The sequence below is a fragment of the Zootermopsis nevadensis genome, unplaced genomic scaffold (genome assembly GCF_977971745.1).
Source record: "Zootermopsis nevadensis isolate Lab colony 2312 unplaced genomic scaffold, Znev_1.0 Znev_ptg000020l, whole genome shotgun sequence".
Taxonomy (NCBI): domain Eukaryota; kingdom Metazoa; phylum Arthropoda; class Insecta; order Blattodea; family Termopsidae; genus Zootermopsis; species Zootermopsis nevadensis.
The window spans coordinates 9,559,253-9,586,464 of NW_028259152.1; the positions used below are offsets into that span (position 1 = coordinate 9,559,253).

A 27,212-nucleotide genomic window follows, 5' to 3' on the forward strand; every position below is an offset into this window, starting at 1 on the left:
TGATTTTCCTCACAAGAGCGCTTGATATTTATGAGTTTTTATGTGTCATAAACCCACCTTCTATTTTCATAATAACCTCTTCGACTTTTAAAACCCTACAAAGTGTTTTATTGACAGTGAAAGTTATCATATTTGACTTAATCTTCTCCGCAGTAGCGTACAACACTAGAAAATAATGCATGTATACCGACACTTAATAGAAAGCTCTTATCAATATTTCATAGATTGTATTACTTTTATGATATAAATAAAAGAAAATGCTACTACGTATTCATTAGGCGAGTAAACATACAATAAAAAGTTTTAATACTTTACTTTATTAATAATACTCATTTTTTATTAGTACCAACACGTTGTAAAACTCAGATATAAACTGAAAATCATTTTCGTCTTTGAACAGAGTGGATTAGTCCATTTGAATGCCCTTAAAATCAGAAATGATTTCCGAAAAATTTTTGTTCATTAATAACATTTTCTTTAATTGTTTACATTTGTACATGAACTTATTCCATTTATGATTGTTCAGTGATCTCGTTGCGTTAATATTTTAAAAGATGATATTATCAATATCACTAATATTCTTACGTCGGCACAGTTTGGCAAATCGTTTTCACGAACACGCGTCCTCTGAAACAAAATGGAAACCAAGCAAGCAGCGAACCATTAAAATTTCAGGGATATCGAGGGAATTTAGTTGTTTGGGAGGTCACGGTAATGGTAATGGAATGGCCCCCACACGCAGGGAACAACAGGTGATTACAAGAACTACAATCATCAGGTTCTCCATTTCTGCTCTATTTTACTGCACTAATTGTTTTCAAGTCATTAATTTTATACAATCTTTTATTTCTCTTTTTTATCCTTTCTTGCTTCTTTCTGTAATTTATTTGTTCCTTTCTACATTTCCTTCTTCGTATCTTCTTTTATTACTCTTTCTTAGTAATTTATCTATCTTTCTTTTATCCCCTCCTTCAACCTTTCTTTCCCTTTGTATACACTAATTAGGGAACTACTACTTAGTAAATTACGCCTATAAAAGCTCAGAACGAGCACATTTCAGTTAATATTGAGTTTATTTACACATTTTATCTAACCGACTCAAGTTAGCTTTCTTTTTGCGAATTTTTAATTTCTTTTAACAAAGACCAGCAATAATTCTTTATTTTCCCGAACCGTCAAATGTATTTTAAAGTAATTAGACACGTAATTCTTGAAACTTTAAATTGCTAGACATTTATTACCATGTGAGCATCAAGGCAAATAAATTTGAAACATCTTATGCCAACCGCTAAAGAAAAGTAATACTTCACAGATGGTATCAATATAAACATACTTTGTCACTGATATTGAGAAAATATTGAAATGGAAACAAATCGGCAGTCATACACGTGGCAGTGACAAATATTCCCTACGAGACAACTGTAGGGTCAACTTAATATCACTTGTCACAAAATGGAGAACAGAAGAAAATAAAGAAAATAATACAGTATTGTCCTACTTACAAATAAAGTATAATAGGCCTACAGATTATGTAACTTCAGATAAAAACTTATTTTGACGATATCCTTTCAAATACTTATACCTATATAAAGAATCTATCAGGAAATTTAATTTAAAATTACTTACAATTCAGTTATCACTCTCAGCCACAACAAATCAGGTAATAAATTAATTGGACTCAAGCTGTACTGCCGTGGTTCGATTCTCGACTGGGATGTTTATATTCGCACTACGTCCAGACAAAAACTACGGCCCATGCAGACTCCTAACCTGGACTACGGCGGTAAACCCGCATTCTATGAAAACTGAGGTCCTTTACTATGTTTGCAAGAGTCTGCGAACGGTCTCTGAACACTGAGCAAAAAAATCCAATCCACACCCTCTAATCCGATTTTTATAAACCCACTTGTCTTTTCTACATTTAACCACCAGCCACGGCTATACTTTCCATCTACTTCTACATCTCCCTAGTGTGTATTTCCAACAGGCATTTCATCCATGAATTTGGTCTTGATTAGTTTCTCACTTCTCAAAACCGAATGTCAGCACAGGGTGAAACTGTTCCAACAAATATCACTTTAAATATGGCTGTCTCTTGGCATGTTGTGCCGATTTACTGATATCAACAGATATCATCAAGACGATGATTGAGACAGTAAGCATATCTGAAACGTCGGTAAGGTTCTACCAGACCACACGGCGCAACAACCAAGAAGACAGCCATCTTTAGACTCGTAATTGAAGCTGAAGATTTAATCAATAGACAGTAAAAACACATGCAAGATGTAGTATTCGGCTTGAATGCATTTGGGATTCGGCTGTAAGCAGTTTTCTTCAGATTCTTACAGATCGTAGGTGCCGACTGGGGAAACTATTCACACTTTTGCCTATACCATAGGTATTATATTTAAACCGGAAGTGCATCAAAGTCTTTTAACATGATTTTTGTCCTCGGGATATTTAGTGGAGTCAGATCATTTAACACGAAGCATTATGGAAATTAAATATTTCTATTTAGACATTTAAGTTGAACTAACAAAGTTAAATTGAGTGTCTGAAAATATGCATAATAATATAAATGGAAAATATATTCCATATACCTGTACAAGGTTAGGTTAGAGATCATCTTTGTGATCGGCCACTTTTTTCTCAGTACTTTAGACAGGAGAATGAATGTAAGTGGAGCAGTTTTGGAAATTATGGCGAAGAAAAAATCCCTACATCTTATAAACTATGAATAAAATCAAAAGGTTGAATTCTGATTCCGTCTTCGGATAAAAAGGAAGTTGAATTGTTGTGGTTTTTCTTTTAATTTAAACGTTCGACGAAGTGCAAAATATGATATTCTTCGTTAGCTCACGTAGTTTTCTGATGTCATCCTGTTATTTTTACTCTCTTAAGATTTAGACAAAAACTGTTTACTTAGCACAGTGTCCTTAAACAGCCTTAGTCTAGTTGTTTTCTTTGGCGTGATATATCGTATTAAGCTGTTTATACATTTTCAAACACCTTGTACACAACAGGCTTCGAAGCACTTTCTCTCTATAAATCGATAAAATTGTTGTCTTCCTTCTGGTGGAGGTTGAGTAATGCCGGGAAATGGAAAAGTTTCATGTTTTAAGGTAAAATGAGTGTCGGATAAATTATTCATTGTGTCGCCGTTTCACCTAAAAACATCCGTTATTTTCTGAAACTGATCTAGATATGATATTACTAGCGTTATGATATTATATTTATTTCCTTGTGGCAAATTGCTCATTAATTTACGATAATTTCATAGATTTAGCGTTTAATGTTTGTTGTGAAAGACAAATCCTTCCCACCATTTCGTATGACTTGTAAGCAGGAACTTTCTTTGTGTTTTCGTGTTGGTTATTCTCTTAGGGAATAAGACAAATGGAGGACAGATGACTGTCTTCTGGGCTGTTACGTCATGAACTCTGATAGAAGTTTACGGACGTTTCAGAGGTGCTTGTTGCTTCCATCATAGGGCCCAGAAGACAGCCATCTACATAATCGCTGCTGTGAGAACCGTAGATCCCACATTGACCTAAATTGAGGATGTCTGAATGCTGATAAAAATATTTTAAGGCAAGCAAAATAACAGGAGAACGAAAATTGTACGAGGGTCGCTCATTAAGTAATGCCCCACATTTTTTTTCTCAGCCAATAATGAAGATAGAAAAGTGTACTTTTACATGCTTGAGATTTGATGTTTCCCGCGTTCGTGTACGGAGTTTCAAATGATTCCAACCGATAGCGGAGCTGTAGTGAACTGTTAAAATGGCGTCTGTGAACGACTCTCGTTACAAGCAACGAGCTGTAATTGAATTCCTTGTTGCTGAAAAAGAAACGGTGGTGAACATTCATAAACGTTTGTGTGCTGTGTATGGAAGCTGTGCAGTCGATAGGAGCACCGTTGGTCGCTGGGCTAAGAGAGTTAAAGCTTCAGGAAGTGAAGAAACCGAGCTCCGTGATCTGCCGCGCTCTGGGCGTCCTGCCACAGCCACCACTCCAGACATGTTGAACCGCGCGGATGCCATTATTCGTGAGGATCGGCGCATCACAACTCGACAATTGGCCCAACAGCTTTCAGTCAGCAATGGAAGTGTGATTGCAATTATCCAGGCTCTCGCATATTCGAAGGTGTGCGCAAGATGGGTTCCACGAAGTCTCACAGCAGACCACAGGATTCAAAGGAAAACGATTTCTTCTGAATTGTTGGAGCGTTTTGATGCTGAGGGAGAGGTCTTTCTGTCCCGGATCATTACACGTGACGAAACCTGGATACACCACTTTGAGCCAGAGACAAAAAGGCAGTCAATGGAGTGGCATCATCCTCAATCACCGAGAAAGAAGAAATTCAAGACAACTCCCTCCGCCGGAAAAGTCATGATGACTGTCTTTTGGGACAGTGATGGGGTCATTCTTGTGGATGTGATGCCAAGAGGTGCGACCATCAATTCAGACGCGTACATCAGGACCCTGAAAACCCTCAAGAAGCGTTTTCGACGAGTTCGGCCTCACAAGCATCCAGCAGAAATTTTGCTCCTGCACGACAATGCACGCCCTCACACAAGTCTGAGAACCCGGGAAGAAATCACCAAATTGGGTTGGACGGTGCTACCCCATCCACCCTACAGTCCAGATCTGGCACCCTCCGACTTCCATCTCTTTGGGCCACTTAAAGATGCTATCCGCGGAACAAGATTTGAAGATGACGAGAGCGTGATTCAAGCAGTGAGGACATGGCTACGTGCACAGGACAAGAGCTGGTACCGGCAAGGCATGCATGCACTTGTTCCACGCTGGCGTAAAACCGTACAAGTTGATGGGGACTATGTGGAAAAATAGTATGTGTAAAGGAAACATTGATTTATATTGTCACTAAATTTGAGCCATCTTGAATAAATATGTTCTGAGGAAAAAAATGTGGGGCATTACTTAATGAGCGACCCTCGTATATTGAGCAGCTGAAAATTTGTTTACTCTTTACCTAAACACTGTTAATATTATTAGGCCCTAAAGTAAGAAAGGTGGTACAAGCTTTATAAGTAGTATGGACTGAGTAAAAGAAAGCATCAGTTTTGTATTAATTTTAAAGTTTTAATGGAAATGAAATTTCACATTTTGGGATTCTGGTTCAAGATACTGTTAGTCTTGTAATTGATTATTATTTTTTATATAAATATGCTACCTATATTTTGAAGGTAGAAGATGAAAGTTTTATTTAGATTTGTAGGTGGTTATCGGTAGAGGAAAATTTTGTCTCCATCTTCAGCGTAGGTGATGAGGTAGTGTGTGTTCTCCCAGGAGGTATAACCACACGATGTCACAACCCAAAGTAACAAAATATTAATAAATTCTTTATCTCAGGTGAAGACGACACAAAACAGATTTGAATGGAATTACAAATATTAAACTTATTTTAAGAGAAATAGGTGGTGAATGTGCGGACTTGATTGATGTGACTTAGGACGGAGTCCAGGGGCGTTGTTTTTCTGTACACCGTAGTAAAATTTCGGATTCCAGAAACGCCGGGAATTTCTTTGGAATATCTTCACAACTTGAATACTACGTTACAATTCTTTGTAAAATAGAGTGAACTTCTGCATTACCATTGTATCAAATCACCACAAAGTAACCTTCGAAATTGATACAGCGTTGCTAATAACTTGTGAACCAGTCAAAATTTAGTGCCTCTGTAGAGGATAAAGTGTTAAGCTTAGGCCACCTGCCGGTCTTACAAATGTCATGAAGTAGGTTAGCCACATTGTAATATCGATTGCTGGTATATCCAGACGGCCGCAAGCATAACAGGATCCACTATGTCCACAGACACTTCTTATGTCCACAGTATCATAATTCTGTTTTCTTATTTCTGTTCAGAAGTTTGGACTCTTGTCTATCATATACTATAGTATTAATAATCGATTTTCATAACCATGTAAAATAGATTTAGATTAATGAATGAGTTACGTACTTACCAACGAACAAATGTTTTATCTCAGAGTAGATCATGATAAATATTTCAGCGGTTTAAGAAGATAAACGAGTAATCTCTGGAAGTATTGCGATGAGTTTCTGAGTTTTTATTATAACTTGAGTGAAGGATGTTGTTTAGAACGGGCGTCAACACTCGCTTAACTTATCTGCCGCTCCACTTGAGAGAACTGGCCTGCTTTCAGAAGACCTATCATCATTATCCCCTTTTTACTCTACAGGATTAGTTAAAAGAATGATCTCTGGCGGTAAACACTATGCCGTTGTAGACATAGTAGCGCTCTTTACCTACCAACAGGTCTCTCTCCATGATAATTTCATTAGTTACAAGCTCCGTGGAGCAGGGTCCTTATTGAGACGCTGATTGTACGCTTAGTTAGTCCAGAAATCCCTCGACTTTTATGGAAACCGGAAGTTTATTACCGCGTTCAGAAGAGCCCACCACCGGTCCTTACCCCTAGCCACATGAATCCAGAACATAACTTCCCACACTATTTTTAAAACCCAATTTAGTATTATAATTTTAAATACGGCTAGGTCATTCAAGTGATATTTTCTTTCAGGCTCGCCAATCAAAATTTTGTACGCATTTGTAAGTTTCCACATTCGCTATATGTCTCTTCTAGCTCAATTTCCTCAATTTTATCTATTACTACTACTACTATGGCGTAACAGCCCAAAATCGAGCCCTAGCCTCCTCTATCTTCTTCCGCCAATTCTCTCTATCCAACGCTATCCTTCTCCAAGTCGCTGTTCCATGATTTCTGGAGTCAGTCGTCACTGCATCCAGCCATCTACCTTTAGGTCTTCCCACTGGCCTTCTCCCATATATTGTTCCTTCCAATATTTTTTTGGGTATCCTATACTCTTCCATCCTGTAGACATGTCCAGCCCATTCTAACCTTCTCAGTTTAATGTGAGTTACTATATCATCACTTTTATATAGTCTATATAACTCATGATTGTAACGTATCCTCCACTTTGAGTTTTCCGCAGGTATTTCCACCTTGGCGTGGTGGTGGGGCTTGAGTGTACCGGTAGTGCCTCCCAAGCCGGACAGGTCAAGGATAGGGACCAGACTAAGAGAAATACCCTGTCCCTCCAGGTTGGGGGTTGGATCGTAGGGCCGACACCCCTACATCTGTAAAAATGATATATGTTGAGAAGCCTCTATCGAAGCCTCGAATGAATGGGAAAAAGAATGTACGGCAACGACCTTGGCAACGGAATATGGTTTCCGAATTTGGCACATGGAACGTCAGAACCCTTTATAAAACTGGAGCCCTCAATTTGATCATCTTTATAATATTTGGCGAAGAGTACAAATCATGGACCTGTAAACTTCTACCGGGTATTGGTTGGGAATCCTGAGGGGAAGAGACCGCTGGGGAGACCTAGACGTAGATGGGAGGATAATCTCAAGCGGAATCCATGGGAGATAGGAGTTGATGGAAACTAGATTTTGTTGGCCCAGGACAGGGTTCGGTGGAAGACTTTGGTTAAGTCGGTGATGAACCTTCGGATTCGGTAAGCCATCTAGTTAGTTAGTAAACTTCTACCAGACTACACGTCGCATTAACCCAGAAGACATCCATCTTCATATTCTCCGTCGTAAATACCTCAAATCTCACATATATCCGATTCGTTGATATACTATTCTGGCGTGATACCCTTGATGTACAGGGGAAACTATCCGTAGACCACCACGCCTACCCTCCAAAATTAAACAGTCGGCTAAATTAGATCCATTTTGTCAGTTTTGCAGCACTGTGATGCAACAAAGATTTCTTTTGGACAGAAGCAAAGTAGACAATTTCAGTAGGTCGCCACTAACGCGTCCTGCTAACTGACCGGTAATATGAAATTCTAAGATAGACGAATCTAGTCTACATCTTCATACCCCTGTTTCTTTAAGATCTATTTTAATATTATCTTTCAATATACGCTTAGGCATAGGAAGTAGTCTTTTCCCTTTTCATTTTCTGAGAGTCATTTTGCAGGATTTTTTCAGCGTATGACTTAATGGTGTCCCGGAATACACTGACATTTAACACTGAGTGAACCGAAGAATACGCCGAGCCTTATGTGTATTTATTTTATCGTTTCAGGCTTCCCGTTTCCCGGAATCCGGACTGGATACCCTGCAGTTTTACCCAGCCAGTACGGGTAAGGTATCAGCTATTATCACTATCATGTTGTTTCCATGTACAACGTATTAACACTGGAACAAGGAAAATTGTATAAATGTGATTACCCTGCTAAAGTACTGGCCTCTGACTTTACACGTATGCAACTAATTGTAGAACAATTCCATTATCTTCACAGAATTGTAAACCGAGTAAACTTGAGTCTAAGTACGGGGTTTGCTTCGCTAATACATTTTTTCGGTTTGTTCAGTTTTATTACCGTATTTGCCCAAAATATACCGTGATTTGTTTCTCCAAATATAAAACAAACATTACATTCGTTTATACATTTTATTAGAGGCTATGACCGTAAATGTTATAAGTTGAAATTATTTTAAGTCTATACTGCGAGAACAAATTCAGTAGCTCTGCTTATAGTATAATTGCAGTTTGAAAGTTCTGATAAAGTTTAAAGGAAAATATCTTTAGGAATGTTTGTTACATATACAGTTGTTTGTTGTCTGTAAAATATATTCGATAAACGTTGTATAAGTGATGGAATATTTCATTTTTATTGAAATTAACCTTTCATAATTAGGATTAAAATTTTATCTGGGGACAAGCGATACCCGCATCTATTTTCTGTACGCTCGTATTATACATTTTTGAGTGTGAAATTCTATGGCCTGCATGTAATTTATCTTAAAAATTAATTTTGTTTGGTTACGTCGTTAAGGCCTTATGTTATGAAACTCCAAAATGGTCTTCGCCTCTCCAACGTCGTATTTTGTAGTTCTACATTCAAGAACAAAATATTTTTCTCATAGAAATAGCGTCATAACTTGTAGCGAAGTAATTATTTTAAGCACTTGTCCTCCTTTACTTATCGCAAAAGCAGAATGACGTTTACTGTCAACACACACTTCGCTTCCCTGCGATAATAAAGAAAAACCTAAAACTGTTTGCAAAGTCTGTAATGTACTCGACTGACCACATGTGTAAAGAAAACCGAACAAAAGTGAGAAGAAGTGTTATTTAGCGAATGGTTCTCTGATATAATGCAAGAAGGGAATGCATTATTACTGAAGCTAAATTAAAATATTTTGTGTGAACGAATAAACTATGAACGGTGTTCGCTATCCTTCTATTAATTCTATGGTTCAGTCTCCTTGAAAAGCTGATAGCTTTTAACAAATTCTCCACCTTTTGTGGAACTCGAAGGTTCATTAACCAGATCTGAAATTACGGTCGTTGGACCCAACTTTCTAAAACCAGACCACACATATTCATAGCCGATAGATCGTTGTATTTTTGTCCCAGCTATGTCTGCTTTCCCAATGTGGTATCTTTCCTTTCGAATTTAGCGATGCGTGCTTCATGCTTCGCCCCTCTTCATCTCCCTTAATTCAATCACCATAATTATTATTCATTGACATTAATTTTTAAACCCTTGGACACTCTTGTAAAATAATACCATTCAATAAGATTTATCTCTTTAAGTGCACCATTTTCTCCTTCTAGACAACACGATACCTAGAAATATTTTTCGAACTAGTGAGAATCAAATTATACAATTCTACTCTGAAAACGATATTTCATTTACTTTTGTTCGTGAATGTAAATCACATAATGACTCTGTAAAGACAATGACAACGGATGATTTATTAAATATTAATTATATTGAACAGCTGTTCATTTTCTACGATGTATGTGATGTAAACATGGCGTTTCAGGGGTATTGGTGATTGAAACTTCACTAATTTCATGGTAGAGTAGTTACAACTCACCCCTGTTCATGGGAACTGCAATAGAAACTCTGCTCCTACCGAGTATCGAACCCGGGTTGACCATCCCTTAACCAGTCACTTTACTAAGTAAGCCAAACCGTCTCATGTGGTTATTGAGTAATGACTTAAATGCCAAGTAGCGGCTGTGCCGAAGAACTATTCCATGAAGTCGTATGGGAGACGTGGAGGTACAATTGAATGCGTTATATATTTGGACACCAAATGGAAGACATTTGTCAGTATCACGCTCCGGTCGCATTGACACTCGAGGAGTCCATTCAATTAGAGGCTTGGTGGGTAGTGGAAACGATCTGGACATAGTGGGGTAGAAACTGTCCCTGACGGGGATCGAACCTTGGTCGTCCAGCCTATAGGGTATTCCCGTTAACAGTGCAGAGTAATTAGCTTCTTCATATTGCAACTTAACTCCAGGTTAAAGATCTCTAGTGGCAGACAAGACACAGAATTGCCAATATATAGGAGCTGGCCTGCCCTCTAAATATAGACGCGCTACATCTGGCGGCTGGCTGTCACAATAGCGCGCAGTATCCAGCTTCGCTAAACATAGCCACAGAGCTGGTTGCACAGTTTCCAAATTCGGAATTTTGAAATCTTATCAGGTTGACTCACATGGAAATTAACGAACTTTAATTATAGCAACGAATTCAAGGAACACACTGTACCATGGAGTTACGTGCAGCTTAGTTCAATCCTTTATTTTTAAATCTGGATTTGAATACATCAAAATTGTTTTCATACAAAGCGATAGTCGAGAAAATGTTACACAGAGGATTTTAAATATACATTTTATATGCGTGTGTCTGTATTATCCAACATCATCCGTCTTGTATGTGTACAATCTACATATTTGTATATCGAATTTAGTAATTCATTTTAATTATTTATTATTAATGTGATGCATGAACAGGAAGGATTACAATTTACAGATACAGCAGAAGTCAAAAACGCAATAATAAATATAGCAAAATGAAAAGCAAATTATAAAAAATTGCATAAGTGTAGAGGACATTAATGCACAAGGCAATTTACAAATGAATACATAAATATTTTTGCAATAATAATTAAAATAAATTATGTAAGTTAAATTAAAAGGAGAAGAAAATATGCAAAACAAACAAGGTACGAAGTCAGAGAATTTATATAATTAGAATGATAACACACAGTCAACGGTGAGTAGAGGAGTCGAGACAGGGGGAAAAATAAATTGATATTGAATTTAATGAATTTGTAATATGCGGATAGCAACTCAGTTATTATAAAATGCGATTAAGAAAAAAAAATTGGTTTCAAATATATCAAATTCCCTGCAGACATTAGCATCTGATGCTCATCTAGCAGAAGAAAACCTTTTAATTGAAGGGCCGAAACTGAACAAGAAAAGTCTCTCAGATACAGAGTAGGAATTCGAAGCCCGAAAGCTTCCAGAAGAGAAGGGCAGTATATGATTATCCCCCCCCCCCCAAATAATAGTCATAAAAGGCGAGTAACACCTATATCTGATAGGTAGAGATAGACAGCGAAGTGAAAATTTTCAACAGTTTGAAGTGGCGCCTCCTAGTGTATAAGGTATTGAAATTTAAGTGTTCTAAAGCAAGCACATAAGTACAATAAATATGAGGAAAGAAACGCTTGTAGCACAGGGCTAAACATTTCCGTTGAATGCACTGACGCTTGTTGGCATCAGTATAAGTTAAAATATTCCTTGTAGCGGTAGTATATTTAATTTAGGTCTGACTAAAGTAAAATATGTTAGAAAACTGTCAGCGGATGAAAAGAAGAAGGTTTCAGTACGAATACGACCAAACAGCTTTAAAGCTTGCGAAAATAAATAGTCTACATGTTGAAGAAAATACATTTTTGAATCAAGAGAAACTCCCAAATGCCCAATAACATATGTATGAATAATACGAGATCTAAAGAGTTCATACACAAAGGCAATCGACCATATTCGTTTCATAGTAAAAAAATATTTTTTTACAGACATCAAACATTATATGGCTGTGTCACGCATGGCATCATTGTCCATTGAGGTAGATAAGAACCCAGAGGAAAATTTATGGTTCGAAAAATGTGTGTCGTCATCAAAAATTATATAATTAAAAAATTAATAACTATATAAACCATTGACGAAGACATCAAATAAGAATGGCCCTTACACACATCATTCTGGGACACCAGGTAACACTTCACAAGGCGATGACAGTGCTTCAGAATAACGAACACTAGACAGTCTTTGGTTACGTAACTACGGAACAAATTTACGTAATCAGCAGATAGTCTATAATCAGAGTTTATGTAAAAGCATGCAATAATAAAAACAATTTCAGACGACTTTTACCTGACGTGAACAATTTATACATGTTTACTGGTATACCAGATAAGAACTTCGGTTTAGTTAAATTGTCCCTGAAGACATTGCGAGGCGGAAAAATAGCTTCGTGCATTCTTAACTTAGGCACTGAGAGTTGAGTGGTCAGCTTCACGCCACGGCAGCTTTACCCAGGGGAAAGGACACCCATAACGATTAAATATTAATATTCTTTCTTTCTTTCTCTCATCCTCTTTTACCCTTAGGTGTCGAGGTTTAATTATTCGATTGATCTATTTGGACAATGGTAGGACTCTTTGGATGGGTGATCAGCCCGACGCAAGGCCTCTACCTATACAAACACAGAAAGACGCGGACAATCATCCATGCCTTGAGTGGGACTCGAACCCACGGTCCCAGCGGCCAAGCTCACGAGGTCTATGCCTCAGACCGCGTGGCCACTGCGGCCGGCAAATATTAATATTAAATAATAATAATGATAACATATCTTGTAATCGCTTTGGTATTATTGAAAGAAAACATTGTTTCTGCAGCGCGTTTGATTTCTTATTACTACAGACAGTAACAAGTGGATAGACGAAGCGGCACTGTGATAGAATTTTTCCCGAGTCCTTCGGCTTTTTCCTGTCTGCTGCTCCATATTTACTCATGTATCATCTGTGGGACAACCAGTGGGTTCGAAAAGGAACCAGCGCCATAGAGACATAGTCTCACCCCATCGCAGAAATACGTCACAAGAGAAACGAGACCCTTAATCAGAAGTGAATTCAACGAGTGTATCCAAATAGCTTTGCCTGAATCAGATCATTTCTGATACGTAAATTTCTCGATGAACATCGAAAGTGTTCTTTTAAGGAGTTTATTTATAGACCTATTTATTAGTTGTGAGAGTAATAGGACTTATCTAAACTAAACTTAATTCGATTGGACTTCTTGAACGAACTTGTCTAAAACAGATATTTATTGTGAAACTGAAACTTGTTAACTGAATGTTATTTTAGAAACACCACTCCCTAGATCGAAACTGGACTTAAAAATAAATATTTAAACTTTGGAAGGAAAGTAAGCATTCCTTGACTTCCTGACCAAATTTTTAGTGTGTCAATTTTATTTATTATTTTTAAGATTGGAACAGTAGCGTATTTTAATGTTCTGTAGTAATAGATCTTAAAAATATATTCAACTTCTTGTTTGGCCATTTTTCTCGTAGAATGCAACATAATAACATGGGGGTGGCGCGAAGTCAGTATTTAGCTTTAGGACTGATGGGGAGAAGTAATTAAACATTGTATTGGGATCACAAATACATATACAAATTCTGTGTGAACTACCACTCTAAATATTTATAATTACAAACATAGTGATCGTGCTAAATTTTGGATGTTATATTTGACAAATTAACCATAATAGGATCGATACAATGTAAATTATAAAAATGTAGCACTAGATTGAGTAATTATTAATTAATATTTTTTACTAGCCTCCAAATATAAACATATTTTAAGGGTGTCGTCCCGAACTTGAACACCAGTATTCATAATATTAGTGCCTTCTAGAGGAATAATAGCCATTAAAAAATGTTTCTTTGAGTTCGAAAACGAAACATCGTATCTGTTTGTGAAATACAAGCCAGTTACTCACACGACACTAAAATTAAAACGAACAAACGTACAAAATGTTTCAATGGGAATTCTTCATAGAACATACAATTAAATAATGGTTTCTTTTGCTTGTATTCTTTAACATATGGTAAAAGTCAACAGGACACGTGACTATACCATATAATAAAAGCACAGACGTAAAAAGACCAAGAAATTCTCCACACAGACGTTAATAAGGACACCAAGCAGACTGAGAACTACTTCAGCATCTACTTAGTTCAGTCAGGTTTCAGTTCGTGCGGTATTTTTCACTATAAAATGACGTTATTGAAGTTGGCAGTCCTCCAACTTCGTGTGACGTCAGAGTCGTAATGTACACAATTCTGACTAGGACAGAATATTCGCTTCTTCTGCCGGAATGAAATATTATGAAGGAAGTAGGATTTTATGGTTGTTATGCCTTTCAGAAGGACTGTAGTGTTTACAAATAAAACGACGGAGGAAGTTTAAAAAGGAGGTTCAGTAACTGAAACGAGACAGGTCCACCATTCCTACTATTACCATTGACGCTGCTAATACAAGACACATTTGTGACAATATTACCTATGTTAATTGAATAAAAATTTACTTCGATATTATCCATCGTCTAGTAAATATAAAACGTAAAACGACGTTTCGGAGATGGGACTCTATCTCCGGAGATAGGGATTAGCTCTATCTAGTGGGCCCAACTGTGTAGGAACCTGAAGACGGAGATAGAGTCCCATTTCCGAAACGTCGTTTTACGTTTTATATTTACTAGACGATGGATAATATCGAAGTAAATTTTTATTCAATTAACTCTTCACCATCGTCAAGAAGTTTTAGATTTGATATTACTCATGTTGTTGACTGTTTTAGTATATTTAATGACATTTTTTTAAACTGAAGTGGCTGCATAGGGCCGAGGTCTGTGGGGAAGATGAATATGTACCTTAATTAAATAAAAATTTCGCGAAAGATTTTCATGGTTTGTTTCATTACCTTATTCCAGCATTGATTTGGACTGGTTCAGGAGAACGAATGCAAATAGTAAGAAACATAGCAAACCAAACAAGATTCAAACCATGTACCTTTTCATCATCATCGTTTTGCAACTGTTGGACTTAAAGTCCACTAGCCTCCAAAATTATTAGCGCTCGGAAATTTATTAAATATAATCAAAACTACCAAAACTGTTTCAATCCAATTAATACATTGTTTGTGGTGTTATTCAATGTATGACTGGATCTTATAGAATTATGCAGTTATATTTCCACAAACACATATACCAAATACATAATTTAGAAAGCAAAACAATAATAATCTCGTTCAAAAACGAAGTCAAAAGATGGACCACCCTAGTGTGATAGACAATTATGAATCAAAAGTCATCCTTGTTGCTAGGCCACTCCTCATGCCAGCTGCGCAAAAGCTGTGCAGGTGCAAATATGAATATTAAAGGAATACTTCCTCCTGTGGAGATTTCTCTGTGGAAATAGTTTATTCGAACAAATCACGAAGCTTCGAAGAAGAGAAACACAATATTTAACAGACTGTTGTCAACACTGACCAAGAAGCACTTTAAAAAGTAAAACGAAACACACTAAAAATTATGTATTTTTGTCTATGAGAAATGGGTGGACACTTTCAGCATCTACTCTAAAGCTATTCTGTAAATTAAATATAATTTAAAACTGGCTTTTTATTTTGATGTATTGATGATACCGGTGTTTACAAATACTGCTGTAGTCAGGGTTACGTTTTAAACGGAGCATTCTGTATTATACCATTGTAGCTTGGTTTTCTGGAATTGGCTCCTGTAATTTCTTCTGCACCAAATGTTATGCCTCTGTTTTTATTATCTCGTTATCTTTGCTTATTACACTCCTTTTCTCGCTTATTTCGTCATTGGCTACATTCGTCTTTGTAGTAACTGTTTTTTCTCATTTTTCTGCACGTTTGTTGTATGTTCTGTAATTTTCACTATTTCTTATGGTTATTGAAAAAAATTCTTTGCTTATTTTCTTTCATGTGTTCTAGTTTTAATAATTTCTATTGTTTCAGAATAGATTACGTGTTTATTTATATCATTATGTATAATTTTCATAATTTATTGTAGTTACTTACGAGTAATCTTTGCTTATATGTATTCATCCTCTACAAATTTTATAATCTTTTGTAGTTACTGAACAATTTTCTTTGCATATTTGTACTCATATCTAATTTCCAGTTTCTCTAGTTGCTGAATAGTTTGCCTTGCTTATTTGTACTCAAAATCTCTTGCAGACATTGAACAGTTTCCCTCGCCTAATTTGTATTCGTAAGATCTTGTAGTAACCGAATAATTGTTTCCTCTCTTATAATTATTGCAAAGTTGTTACTGCTTATTTGAATAATTGTTTCTACTTCTATTTGCCTCTTTCTTCCCTTAGTGCAGACGATGGGTAGAATAAGAAGTGCGAGGGGTGTTTGTTTGAAAAATTATGCTTGTGCAGAAGAATTTTTGTTGAAAGTAAACTTGTTTCAGAATGCTGGCAGTATTTTTTTCAAACCAACAGTAACATTGGTTTAAAATGGTCCCAACACACGTTCCTTCACTTATATCTTAAAAGTGTTTGATCAAATTAGTTATTCCTTCATAGTTACTAGGCCATAAAGTTTAGAAGGAAGGATATGTAATTTTACTACGCATTCCACACATCAAACATTCAAACATCGAGAATAATTAACAAATATGTTCGTATTACTTATGGAATATAATTATTAGTGGACCATAAAACTGTCAGTATACGTCATATTCATTGATATGTCTGTTAATTTACTTCTTATTTTAAACAAATACATTAAGAAAATACGTAAGACAGTAGTGAACTTTGTTAATAATATAATTGGTCACGAGTAAACATTACTGGGCTGATGTATGTATCTTTGTTTTATGAGGCAGAACCTTGAATGTAAGGTTATGTTGCCAGATAGTCAGTCAGCCATGTTAGCATGTTACTCCTGTGAACTAGCCAAAACAAACATGGCGGGCCTGCTGGCAGTGTTTGTTGATATACGGCTTTATCTTCACGGCAGGTGGTAGGTAGCTGTGTCGCTAACTGTATGCTTTATTTTTTCTATACACTTTAACGAGTATTATACGCATATTTTCTGTACACTTTTTGAAATAATTGCAAAAATATCTCCCGTAAGTTATGTACCGGATGTCTCTAAGTGTTGTGCCAAAATACATCAAACTGAATTTAAAAATTCAGCTGAATAAGGAACTGGGACGTCTTTCGGAAAAGGCGTATCCATCGATATGCGTGTTCGATCACCATATCGATTGAACAGCTTTCATTTGACTCTGGCGTTGACAATTCTAAAGGCCGTGAAGTGAATTTATATTTATTTAGTATTATGGGCCACAGCTTTAGATTACATCAGTTCAAATTTGAAGTTCAAGAGCGGCCTAACTCAAAACCAATTGTTGCGCGTACTCCCATTTCTATAATTTTCGATATAGTAACTATTTCAAAATTCAAACTAAAGCATATTACGCTTCTTTCCAGTGTAGTAAATGTATTGATGATATGGACAAATACAGAAAGCAGATTCATTCAACGGCCTTTAATGTAAGTAGCCACAACCAAATTTTACTTAAATATGTACAATACCAATATGGCAACCGAACAAAACATGTAGTTAACTTTCGGTTTGGTGGTAACAAGAAATTAACCATTCCAGAATAGAAAGTTTATTCTTTATTATACGTTTTTGTGTAAAGTACATACATAATTCAAGATTTAACATTAAAAATTAAGTCCGTACCGCAAAGAAATACAACACCGCACTTCTCCATTACAAATATTAGCTGTTTAATGCTGCTTAAGAAAATGTTCTCTGTCTCCACCGAGAAACATACAAGACATACCATTCGTAATTACTGATTGTTGAAATAGGTGGTACATAGTTCCCACTGGACTTCAAAGCGTTAAATCGTAACGGGAACTAAGTATACATATGATATTGTGATGTTTCTCTACAGAGGTTTCCTAACCCGTTTTTCGGATTCGTGATAAGTTTAATCTCTCCTGCGGACGTTTGTAGCTGTCACGCACTGACCAGTGCGCTGCTTCCGTGTATTTCTCGTGACCCACTTTTGATACAGTTGAAGTTACACAAGAGGAAGATCGCTTTATTGTGATATCAATACAATTAAAAACCACAAAATCGAAACCAAATTCTGAATACTTCTGTGTAGACCAAACACACCTCAAACTCACTGCATGGAATACAGACCTTCTTCAGGAGGTGAGAGTTGCTCATATGACCAAGAAATTACTACTCTATAATGCAGCCCAAATGCGCATTACCGTATCCAATACAAGCTGCTACAGGACTTTATTCTAATCATAGTAAATCGTGACAACACCGGCAAAGACTATTGTATTTCTCAGAGTCCATTTTAATGTTCCCCCTTCAACTTCGCCTAGGTATTTAAAGCCGTGTTTTTCCTTCAGGGTTTTCGACTAAAATGTTGATCGATAATTTGAAAAGCATGTGAACTGTGGTCGGCTAGATTAGTCTTGTAAGTAATTACCTACTGTTCTTCGAAAAGCTGTTGATAACTTACCGCCTAATGTCCATGAAGAATATTTGTACACATCACACTTCAACGGCGATGTATACCTCAATTCTGATATTCGCTAATATATAATTTCTGTTTTTTGCTAATTAGGCCTATTTATCGAAGGTTATATATAAGTTTCACCTTTAATTCAATAATTACTATTCATTTCCATGAAGAGCATAACTTTTGTGATTCATGATCTTTCGTGGTTACTTGACAGTTCTTCAATTAATCAAGAAATTTCCTGTTTCCATAGAATTCTAAAAATAATCTTTTAAAGTCTAATGCTCCATTACAGACACGGAAATTTGTGTTTCGGCTGCCCAAGTCCTGCTGTTTAAAAATAGAAAAAAAATGTTGGTACAGGATGATTCGTCTGTAAATCGTGGTACTGAAGGCGAATTCATAGACATCAATGTATCAATCAAAATTGATATTTGATTTTGACGCAGCACTGCATTTGACAAACTGATCAAGTCTCTGTAAAATTTCGCATTTCATTTAATGATCTGGGATAATTATAATATAATGTGAGTGGCTACTAATAGGTGAACGAGGTCTGAGTCCTGTTATGGGATAAAATGTTTCTCATCGCCACGGAAACCAAGTCTAGGATCAATCCAAAATTTAATCCAGTGACAACTTACCGAGGACTATGTCCTTTGGTAAGGAGGAAGATAATGCTGACCATTCACTTACATTTAGTTCCGACGTCTAAAATTCGAGAAGCGTATTTTATCCAAGTTTTAAAAACATATATGATGAAGAAAAATAGTTTAAAGGCGAATAAAAATGAATGATGATAAACATAGCACACAAGTGAGCTTCGGGGAATTACCGGAACTTAATGACTTTTCCGATATCGCACTGTTGCAGCGAATTAGGGGCGGACGGAAGTAGCGTCATTATTACAGACATTTTGCGTTGCGTGACCAGTTTTGTGGGTGTTGTGTGTGTGTGCGCGCGTGTGGTGGTAATGAGTATTGTGTTTCCACCAGTGGAAAGTAATAAGATGCTATATTACGACCTACAACACACGGCGGGAAATTCGTAGATAATATTTGGGAAGCTCAACAGTGTGTGTTGGTACCGTGCTTAATTGTTTCAGTCGAGGAACTTTTCCTCTTCGGATAGGTTGGGTAAATCATGTGACCAAGTGTCGAATTAGTGTCCGAAGATCTCAATAAAAGCGTTCAATTATTTTACAGTGTTGTATGAACTATTGAGGTTATGTATCGTTGCTTGACTTATTGATTCTTCTGTTGAAGATTTTAAAGGTTTGGTTCATTATACCACAGTTACATTTGACATTATTGATTCTTAATATCACATAGGCCTCCTTAATACATATATTTCGGTGTTGATTTGAAGGCATGAGATGTCATGCGTCGCGGTCGCCATCCGTCCCCTATGATAGCGATAAAAATGATAACGCAGATGGTATCTACAGCTTAACATAAAATCCAAACCACGGTATACCTTTTTTTTCATACTTTATCAGAGATGACGAATGAAATTTTATCATTCTATCTCGCCGATTGTGAACCAGAAACCTTCTGAAGCAGTAACCTGTCCTTAGATAAACACATTTACCAAAGTAGCTAATTCCAGCAATAAGGAGTTTCAGAGAATGTGTCAATATTTTCCCCCTGTTTATAATTTTATATACGACATGCAATATCATAATGACGCAATTCGGTGTAATAAATTGACACATTAAGGGACACTCGGATGTTTTTGTGCTTCCAGTACTTTCTTTATTGTTCTGGGATATTACAGTAATCCCCAGGAAACATTTGCCATTACCACGCCCGGACGGCGCCTAAGACATCGTGTGTTAAGTAAATGGCTTCTGTTGCAGCCATGAGTAAGGCAGGTTAATGATAGGAAATAAAATCATCCGTCTCAGGGGTGAACTAACTGAAGGCGCTCAACACACATCCAACATTCCACGATCATCTCCCTCTCCTCCCCACCCCCGCCACGAAATTCTGTGCCAGTGTTCTAAAAGTATAATGGCAGTCGTTAAAATGTCGTTTTGACAAATTAAAAATATTAATCAGCAGTTTGTGCAAACAATTGAGCGCGCATTGCGTTCACTGGCGTCCAAATTCACATGTAAAAGAATTTATACTTTAGATTTTAAGTAATTAATCATTATGTAAAACAAGCAGAGAAATATTATGTAATATAACATATAGTTAATGTCTGAACATGCTCATAATCTGCATGACAATGAAAATGAGTTTAGTAACTAACATAAAACCAAGTTTTTCACAGTCACTATACAAAATTTAAATATCACTATCATAATAATTAAAATGGTCAGTTTTGCTTTTACGTGTGAAAAATATGATTTTAGTTTTATGAATGTTACGTGCCATGTAGTTTTCGCAACACCGCCGTTTTACCGGTTAATATCGATTTGAAGAGATTCACAATATTCAACAGACTTTATGTCTATATAGGCCTATGATGCGTACGCTAATAAAGTTGAACGCAAATCACTTCCTGGCTCCCGGCAGAAACTGTCATAATGTAGGTGAGTCGATTTTGTTGTTTATATGGATCAACTCTTGATCGATATCGGGAAACCTTTTAGCTCTTGGTGGTGAGTCATAGTTTCATCCAGGAGCTCGGAAGTGACAGTTGTTTCCAACTTTATCAGTGAACGTACTTTGTTTTTAAACCATCAGTAAATGAGAGGAATTTGGAATGATTAATATTAGCATAAAGGTATTTAATAAAAATAATGAATAAGAGAGGCAAATATTATTGTCTACGGTGTAAATCCTTTATCAGAATCTTCACGTTTAATCAATTTCACAGCTTTGCCGCGGCAACGGGCATAACACACATACATTCATAAATATTATCCCATAATGCCCAAAACCCTTAAAAACAGCAAATGGTAAACAACCGACATTACTTATTATATATACGTTACGTGCAGCCCAAAATGATAACGAAAAACAATGAGTAAATGATTCAGAACTTGCATATCGGAAGCCCTTATCATTAAGTACATGTAACAGCAAAAACTACAACCTTGAGTCCCGAACAAAAACAGGCTTGCTTTACATAACAATTTCAAAGTAAGGTTGTTTGTAGTATTCCATATTATATATATATATATATATATACCCTACTTTTGGATACATAAAGCATTTTCTGAGTTTATTGTTTCATAAATTCGAGACAATTTTAAAACAACTTTTGTTACGTCAGTTTTAGGAACATAGTTTTTGTACCTTCATCACACATTAGGAAGATAGTTAAAAGTGGATCTTAAAGAAATCCAGAATGAGGGTTTGGACTCGATGTGTCTGGCTCGGTATGGAAACCGGTGGCCCTTTCTCTGAAGACGGTAATGAAACTTGGGGTTCCATAATAAGCGGGACAATTTTCTGAGTGGCTATCAGCTTCACAAAAATGGCTGTGCTCCGTACAGCTGGTCAGTCAATTACACTTAGTTACATACTCTCGTAATTTAGTGCCTGTTTTACTTTCATGAAAGCAGACTGTATTTCATTATGTTAGGGTCAGTGGCTAGGAATATGTATACGTATTAAGTGACCCAATCTCAGCCCATACATCACATGTTCTGCTTTCCTTCGTAGCTTTCTCAAAGTAAACACTGGGATAGTACTTAGAAATAGTGTATGACCGTGGATTTCAACGCTGTATGACCAATTCATCTGATAAAGCGGAACCAACAAAGAAACAAACAAAAGAGGGTTAAGTAGGATTTGAGGTTTTGACGGCGGTCAGCCCGAAAATGGCTGACTTCTCGGTTGTAGCGCCGTATAGTCTGGTGGAAGTTTATAAGCGTTTCAGAGGCGATGAGCCCGGATGATTGAGGCAGCACGAACCTCTGAAACGTTAGTAAACTTTTGTTACACTATTCGGCATTATATCCCAGAACGCAGCCATTTTCAGAAAGAGGATTATCAATCATGTAACGTAATAACTCCATGATGAATGTTGTTTCTTGAATCAATGGTAGCGGCTTATTTGATCAATAAATTTTCCCTTTTCATGGAACCGGAATTGTTTTCATAAAATCCTGCCACTGGATTTTATCCTGAAGCAGTTTATTCTGTCCGTCTGTCCTATTTTCCTAAGATCTGTTTTAATGTTATCTTCCCTTCACGTTCACCTTGGCCAAGTAATCTTTTTAACTTTAAATTTTAAAATTAAAATTGCATGTGCAGTTTACTTCTCCTTACCCCGTGCTAGCTTACATGTTCCGCTCATTTTATAATTTTTGATGTAATTGCAGGCACTCCTCGATTTATGTGACAGTTGTGTTACAAAGAAAAGCTGTAGGAAGTAAAATCTCCCCTTGCTTTCCTCCTCCGCCACCCACACAACACTCCTTCCCTCCTCTCCACCTCATTTAATACGCCAGCAAGAATTTCGCATTAAAGCGAGCTCTATCAACTAAAATCGGTCTGATGTAGTTGAGCATTAAAATGAAATCGTGTTTTATAACACGCATACCTATAACAAGGAAAGCCTACATATGACATTTGATAAAGTGTACAAATTATGAAGTTTTTAGCCTCATAATATGTTCTCTGTATTAGGCCCAAATATTCGCCATTGTCCCTTGCTCTCAGACACTCTCAACACAATTTCTGCCGGTATTGTGAGGTACCAAATTTGACAGCATCATGAAACAAGCGAAATTTCTGAACTCATAAGTTCACAAACTTAGTACACATTTTTATCCTTCAAAAGAGTGTTTACTTTTAAATTACTAACAACAAAAATAAAAATGTTTCCTCCAAATTGGAATACATTTATTTTCCAAATGCTCTATGAGATAGATCAGGACAACGGATTCTATTCACGAGAGACTGAGAAACTTATCCAGTGCTGTGATATGTATCTCAAGTCTTCACGGGAATTACGTACAAAAATAGTTTACGACCTTCATGGCATTTTAGATTCGCTGAATAACTACAAACTACAAGATGGCTGTCTTCTGAGTTACTGAGCTTTGTAGTCTTATATAAGTTCACCGACGTTTCAAAGGTCCTTGCTGCCTCCATGATCGCACTGATGATAGAGGCAGCAAGGACCTCTGAAACGTCGGTGAACTTATACAAGACTACAAAGCTCAGTAACTCATAAAACACCCATCTTCAGACTTACCGCCTTGAAAACCTCAAATCTTACAAACTATAAGCCGAAGTCTACATCTTAAATGCGTTGTGTCTCATCTTCCGCCGTATTACTTACGTACCATTATAGATAACGTGGATGTTGGATAGACTGTATTAACAATGATGAACACGTTAATAAGCCTAAGGGTCTAGTTTAATTACAGAAGTGAAATCAAAGAGGGACTGGATAGGAATGTAGCTCGAATGTAGAAAACAAAAATGCATACCATGCTCCACCATTCTTAACTTGAAAAATAAATGGAAGTGATTATTAAGCTTCACCGTCGGGCATTAGGCTGGATGGGGTCCAAATCCGAAATTTATTGGGAAAATTATTGGAAAGTATTTATTTAAAATAACCTGAGATAACATTAAAGTGTATTTTAAAAAAAAACAGGTTTTGTGGATATATATTGGGTTGAAAATGATCAAGACAGGATATAATGTTGTGGGGAGGGGGGGTATGCGTCGTTGAATGCGTCTTTGGTTAATTGCTTTCGTGGCTACACGTCGCGACACAATGAAGGGTTTACATTTTAAAATACCGTATTTACCGGCGTATAAGATGAACTTTTCCCTCAAAATTTGCCTGCGCTTTTAAGGCATTGTCTCTTCCTACTAGGAATAAATGATGCAGAATTTTTTCATCATCAAAATCCACTTCATACTTGATTAAGTGAGGCTTATGAACGAAAAAATTGTGGCAAATTTGAAACATTGGCTGGCCGCATGCAGACTCGTCTAGGGCCACGAGTGACATGGGCCCGACTTTGTACGCCCCTGTTTTACATTACTGACGCGAACATTCAGGAAATACATACAAACTTTATTTCACGCAGTGAACCAAAAATACCGTCCATTCACAAGTCTCAGAGATGCGTCTCTTTGTGTTTACAAAGATAAGATTATCGCTGAAACAGAATAACAAATAAGATTGTTGTTTTCTCAGACTTTAAAGAGCGGAATTAATAATATATCACATTATGATCTGTTAAACGCCACCCTTGAAGTGGGACGGTGAACTTTAAATAGTTACATTTCCGTTTTTGTTCATAATTACCCCGAGGCTGAAATAATGTTGTGGAGTAGGGCGTTCTAGACGAATGGATAGTTACTTTACTGACGAAATTTTCGCCTGTATGGAACCCAAAACTTTATTACCACGTTCACAAATTCCTACCATTGAACCTTATCTTGAGCCAGATGAATTCGGTTATTAAGATATATTTTAATATTATCCTCCTACGCACGCTTACTTCCACAACACTTTTTGAGTAGAATGTTACATAAATTCTCAATTACTCCCACGTGTGCTGCATGCCTTGCTCATCCTATTCTTTTTGATTTAATTATCTTAATATTAAGTGATGTGTCTATCCCGAAATTAAACAATCTTAATTCGTTATTCTTTTTACTTCAGCTGCATTCAGTGTGAAACTCCAGTGACACCAATAGTTAATCTTTCTCAAATATGGAATTCAAATTTAAAGGCGAGGCAGCTTGGAATGGTATAATGCTTGAGCCAAGTGTCACAATAAGCCGTAATTTCGTCCGGAAGTTATCAACAATTTCCATGCATATTAATTATTTTCGCCGTTACTTGTGGTTCATGAAGTTGAAAGTTCAATAAATAAACCCTGACTAGAAATTCAAGTGCGTTTAAATGAGATATCTCGGCCATGCATGAGAAGTCTGGAGGAAACACATACGTATACCACAAAATTCTACATAAATTTCTTCATGAAATAACAAACGTAACATACAGTTGTCTATTACGTACAATTTATTTTTTACTCGATTTGTAAATAGCTGTTAGCCTGTTAACTGGAAATCGTCAACAAGGTAAGTAATAAAGACAGTGAAATGCGGTAAAGTACATCTCATAGCTTTCTTCAAGAAATTTCTTCATTGGAAACCAAGGAGCTACGATGCCCATTTATCCCTCTGAGAAGTTAGATAAATTGGAACCCTCTGCAGTGATGAGTTACAAATAGCCCCAATTCTTTTCTAGCGTCTCTTAATGGTCCAAACTTACAGACGGTCAGTGTCTTGCAGAGTACTCAGCGTATAAATACTTCCTCTTTCCAGAAAAGCCCTGGGCTGATCAGGGAGAGAGACAGACACACAGGCCATCGTCATGACAATTATGGACCAATCAGAGCCCAACAAATGGATCACCTGTAAAACATGTAGGACTGTTGTGAGGGTGTGAGTGTGTGTGTGTGAGTTTGATTTTTGCTCTCTTTTTTGTTTCTATTTTTTATTTAGATCTCTGTTCTTCTGAATCGTAAAGAGTGGTTTCTTTTAAAAGTGTACCTAATTTGATTACAGAACGAAAGTGGAATAATTTACAAATGCGTTCTTTGTTCTTTTACAAATATTTGCTTTCGGTGTTCAGTGATTGCAGCTAAAATTATTGTTGCAAATTTAAGCCAGTGAGACTACTGTACAGGGGCAGTAGAGATCATGTTTTTTGTTAAACGCACATAACATCAAAAAGTTTCAAATAAATGTTGTGATCTGTACTTTATCTTATGTAATACCTTTATAGGAACGGCATTTCCTATGAGAAAATTATTTCTAAAATTCCTTTATTAGCTTCATGTTGGACTCATACGGACCAAAATTAAAACCACAGAAACAAATTTTATTGTATTTCTGAGATCTGAGGATCTCACGGTGACGAATATTAAGATGACTGTCTTCTGGGTTATTGCGCCGCGTAGTCTGGTATTTGTTTATCGACTTTTCAGAGGTGCGTGCTGATGCAATTACCTCTGAAACGTCGGTAAACTTCTAATAGACTTCATGACACAACAGCCCAAAAGGCAGTCATTTCATATATTAGTGTAGATCCTCAAAGTACAAAATGTTACCCAAATATGTTCATTGTATTCAGATTTGAAACGTTCGAGATAATAGCAAAAGTTACTAGAACTAACTGAGGTATATTTTAGACCAGCTAATCGAGAACAAGTTCTTATTCAAAAAGTGGCATTAGCTGTTCATCTTTTGTTTCTAAATGATTATATTCTGTGGGAAAAGTTCACATTGTCTTGTCATACGGGTACAAGTAACACAGGCAGGAAGTGTTGTATCGTTAGCCTGGGATATGGCGTGTTTATTTCAAGAAAGACAATCTACCTACCTTATCCCCATTGGGGGATTACATTATTCTGCTTTATCTTATGTCCGTACTTCAGTTTGTCAATCCATCTGTCTTGAAGGACTGTATTTCTTTAAAAAAATCGTGACTTGTTCAGATTGCAATTTGCAACGCTAAAGCCAAAAGTTACGACGCGGTTTGACGCAGTATAAAACAGTTTCAATGCCAAATACTGATTTACGTACACAATATACTTTCTGATCGGTAATAGTCGAGGCTTCGTGATGATTTTTAAGAAGATATTAAAAATATCGTGAAAATCTTTCCTCAGTATAGCAGTGCCTCAATGCTGTATTTCAGAATAAAATTAAATCCACGTCAACCTCAAATTTAAAAAAATTATTGTTCTGTACTTCGATTTAGAGTGATTTT

At 36.6% G+C, this 27,212-nt stretch overlaps 1 protein-coding gene and 1 long non-coding RNA gene across 6 annotated transcripts in view; one reads left to right on the top strand and one right to left on the bottom strand.

Annotated features, from left to right (window-relative positions):
• LOC147873284 (uncharacterized) overlaps nt 1–27,212 on the bottom strand; it is a 125,526-nt gene that overhangs the window by 82,011 nt on the left and 16,303 nt on the right. The gene's annotated exons all lie outside the window — the stretch shown is intronic.
• Nucleotides 1–27,212, top strand: part of LOC110827556 (RNA-binding protein 24-like) — a 130,412-nt gene that overhangs the window by 37,468 nt on the left and 65,732 nt on the right. For all 5 annotated transcript variants that reach the window (XR_002542391.2, XR_015535893.1, XR_002542392.2 and 2 more), the window contains exon 3: nt 8,112–8,169. Coding sequence is in view for 1 of the 5 variants with exons in the window: in XM_087351703.1 (XP_087207829.1) it covers nt 8,112–8,169 (58 nt within the window). In the remaining 4 variants the exon portion in view is untranslated. The remainder of the gene's footprint in view (nt 1–8,111; nt 8,170–27,212) is intronic.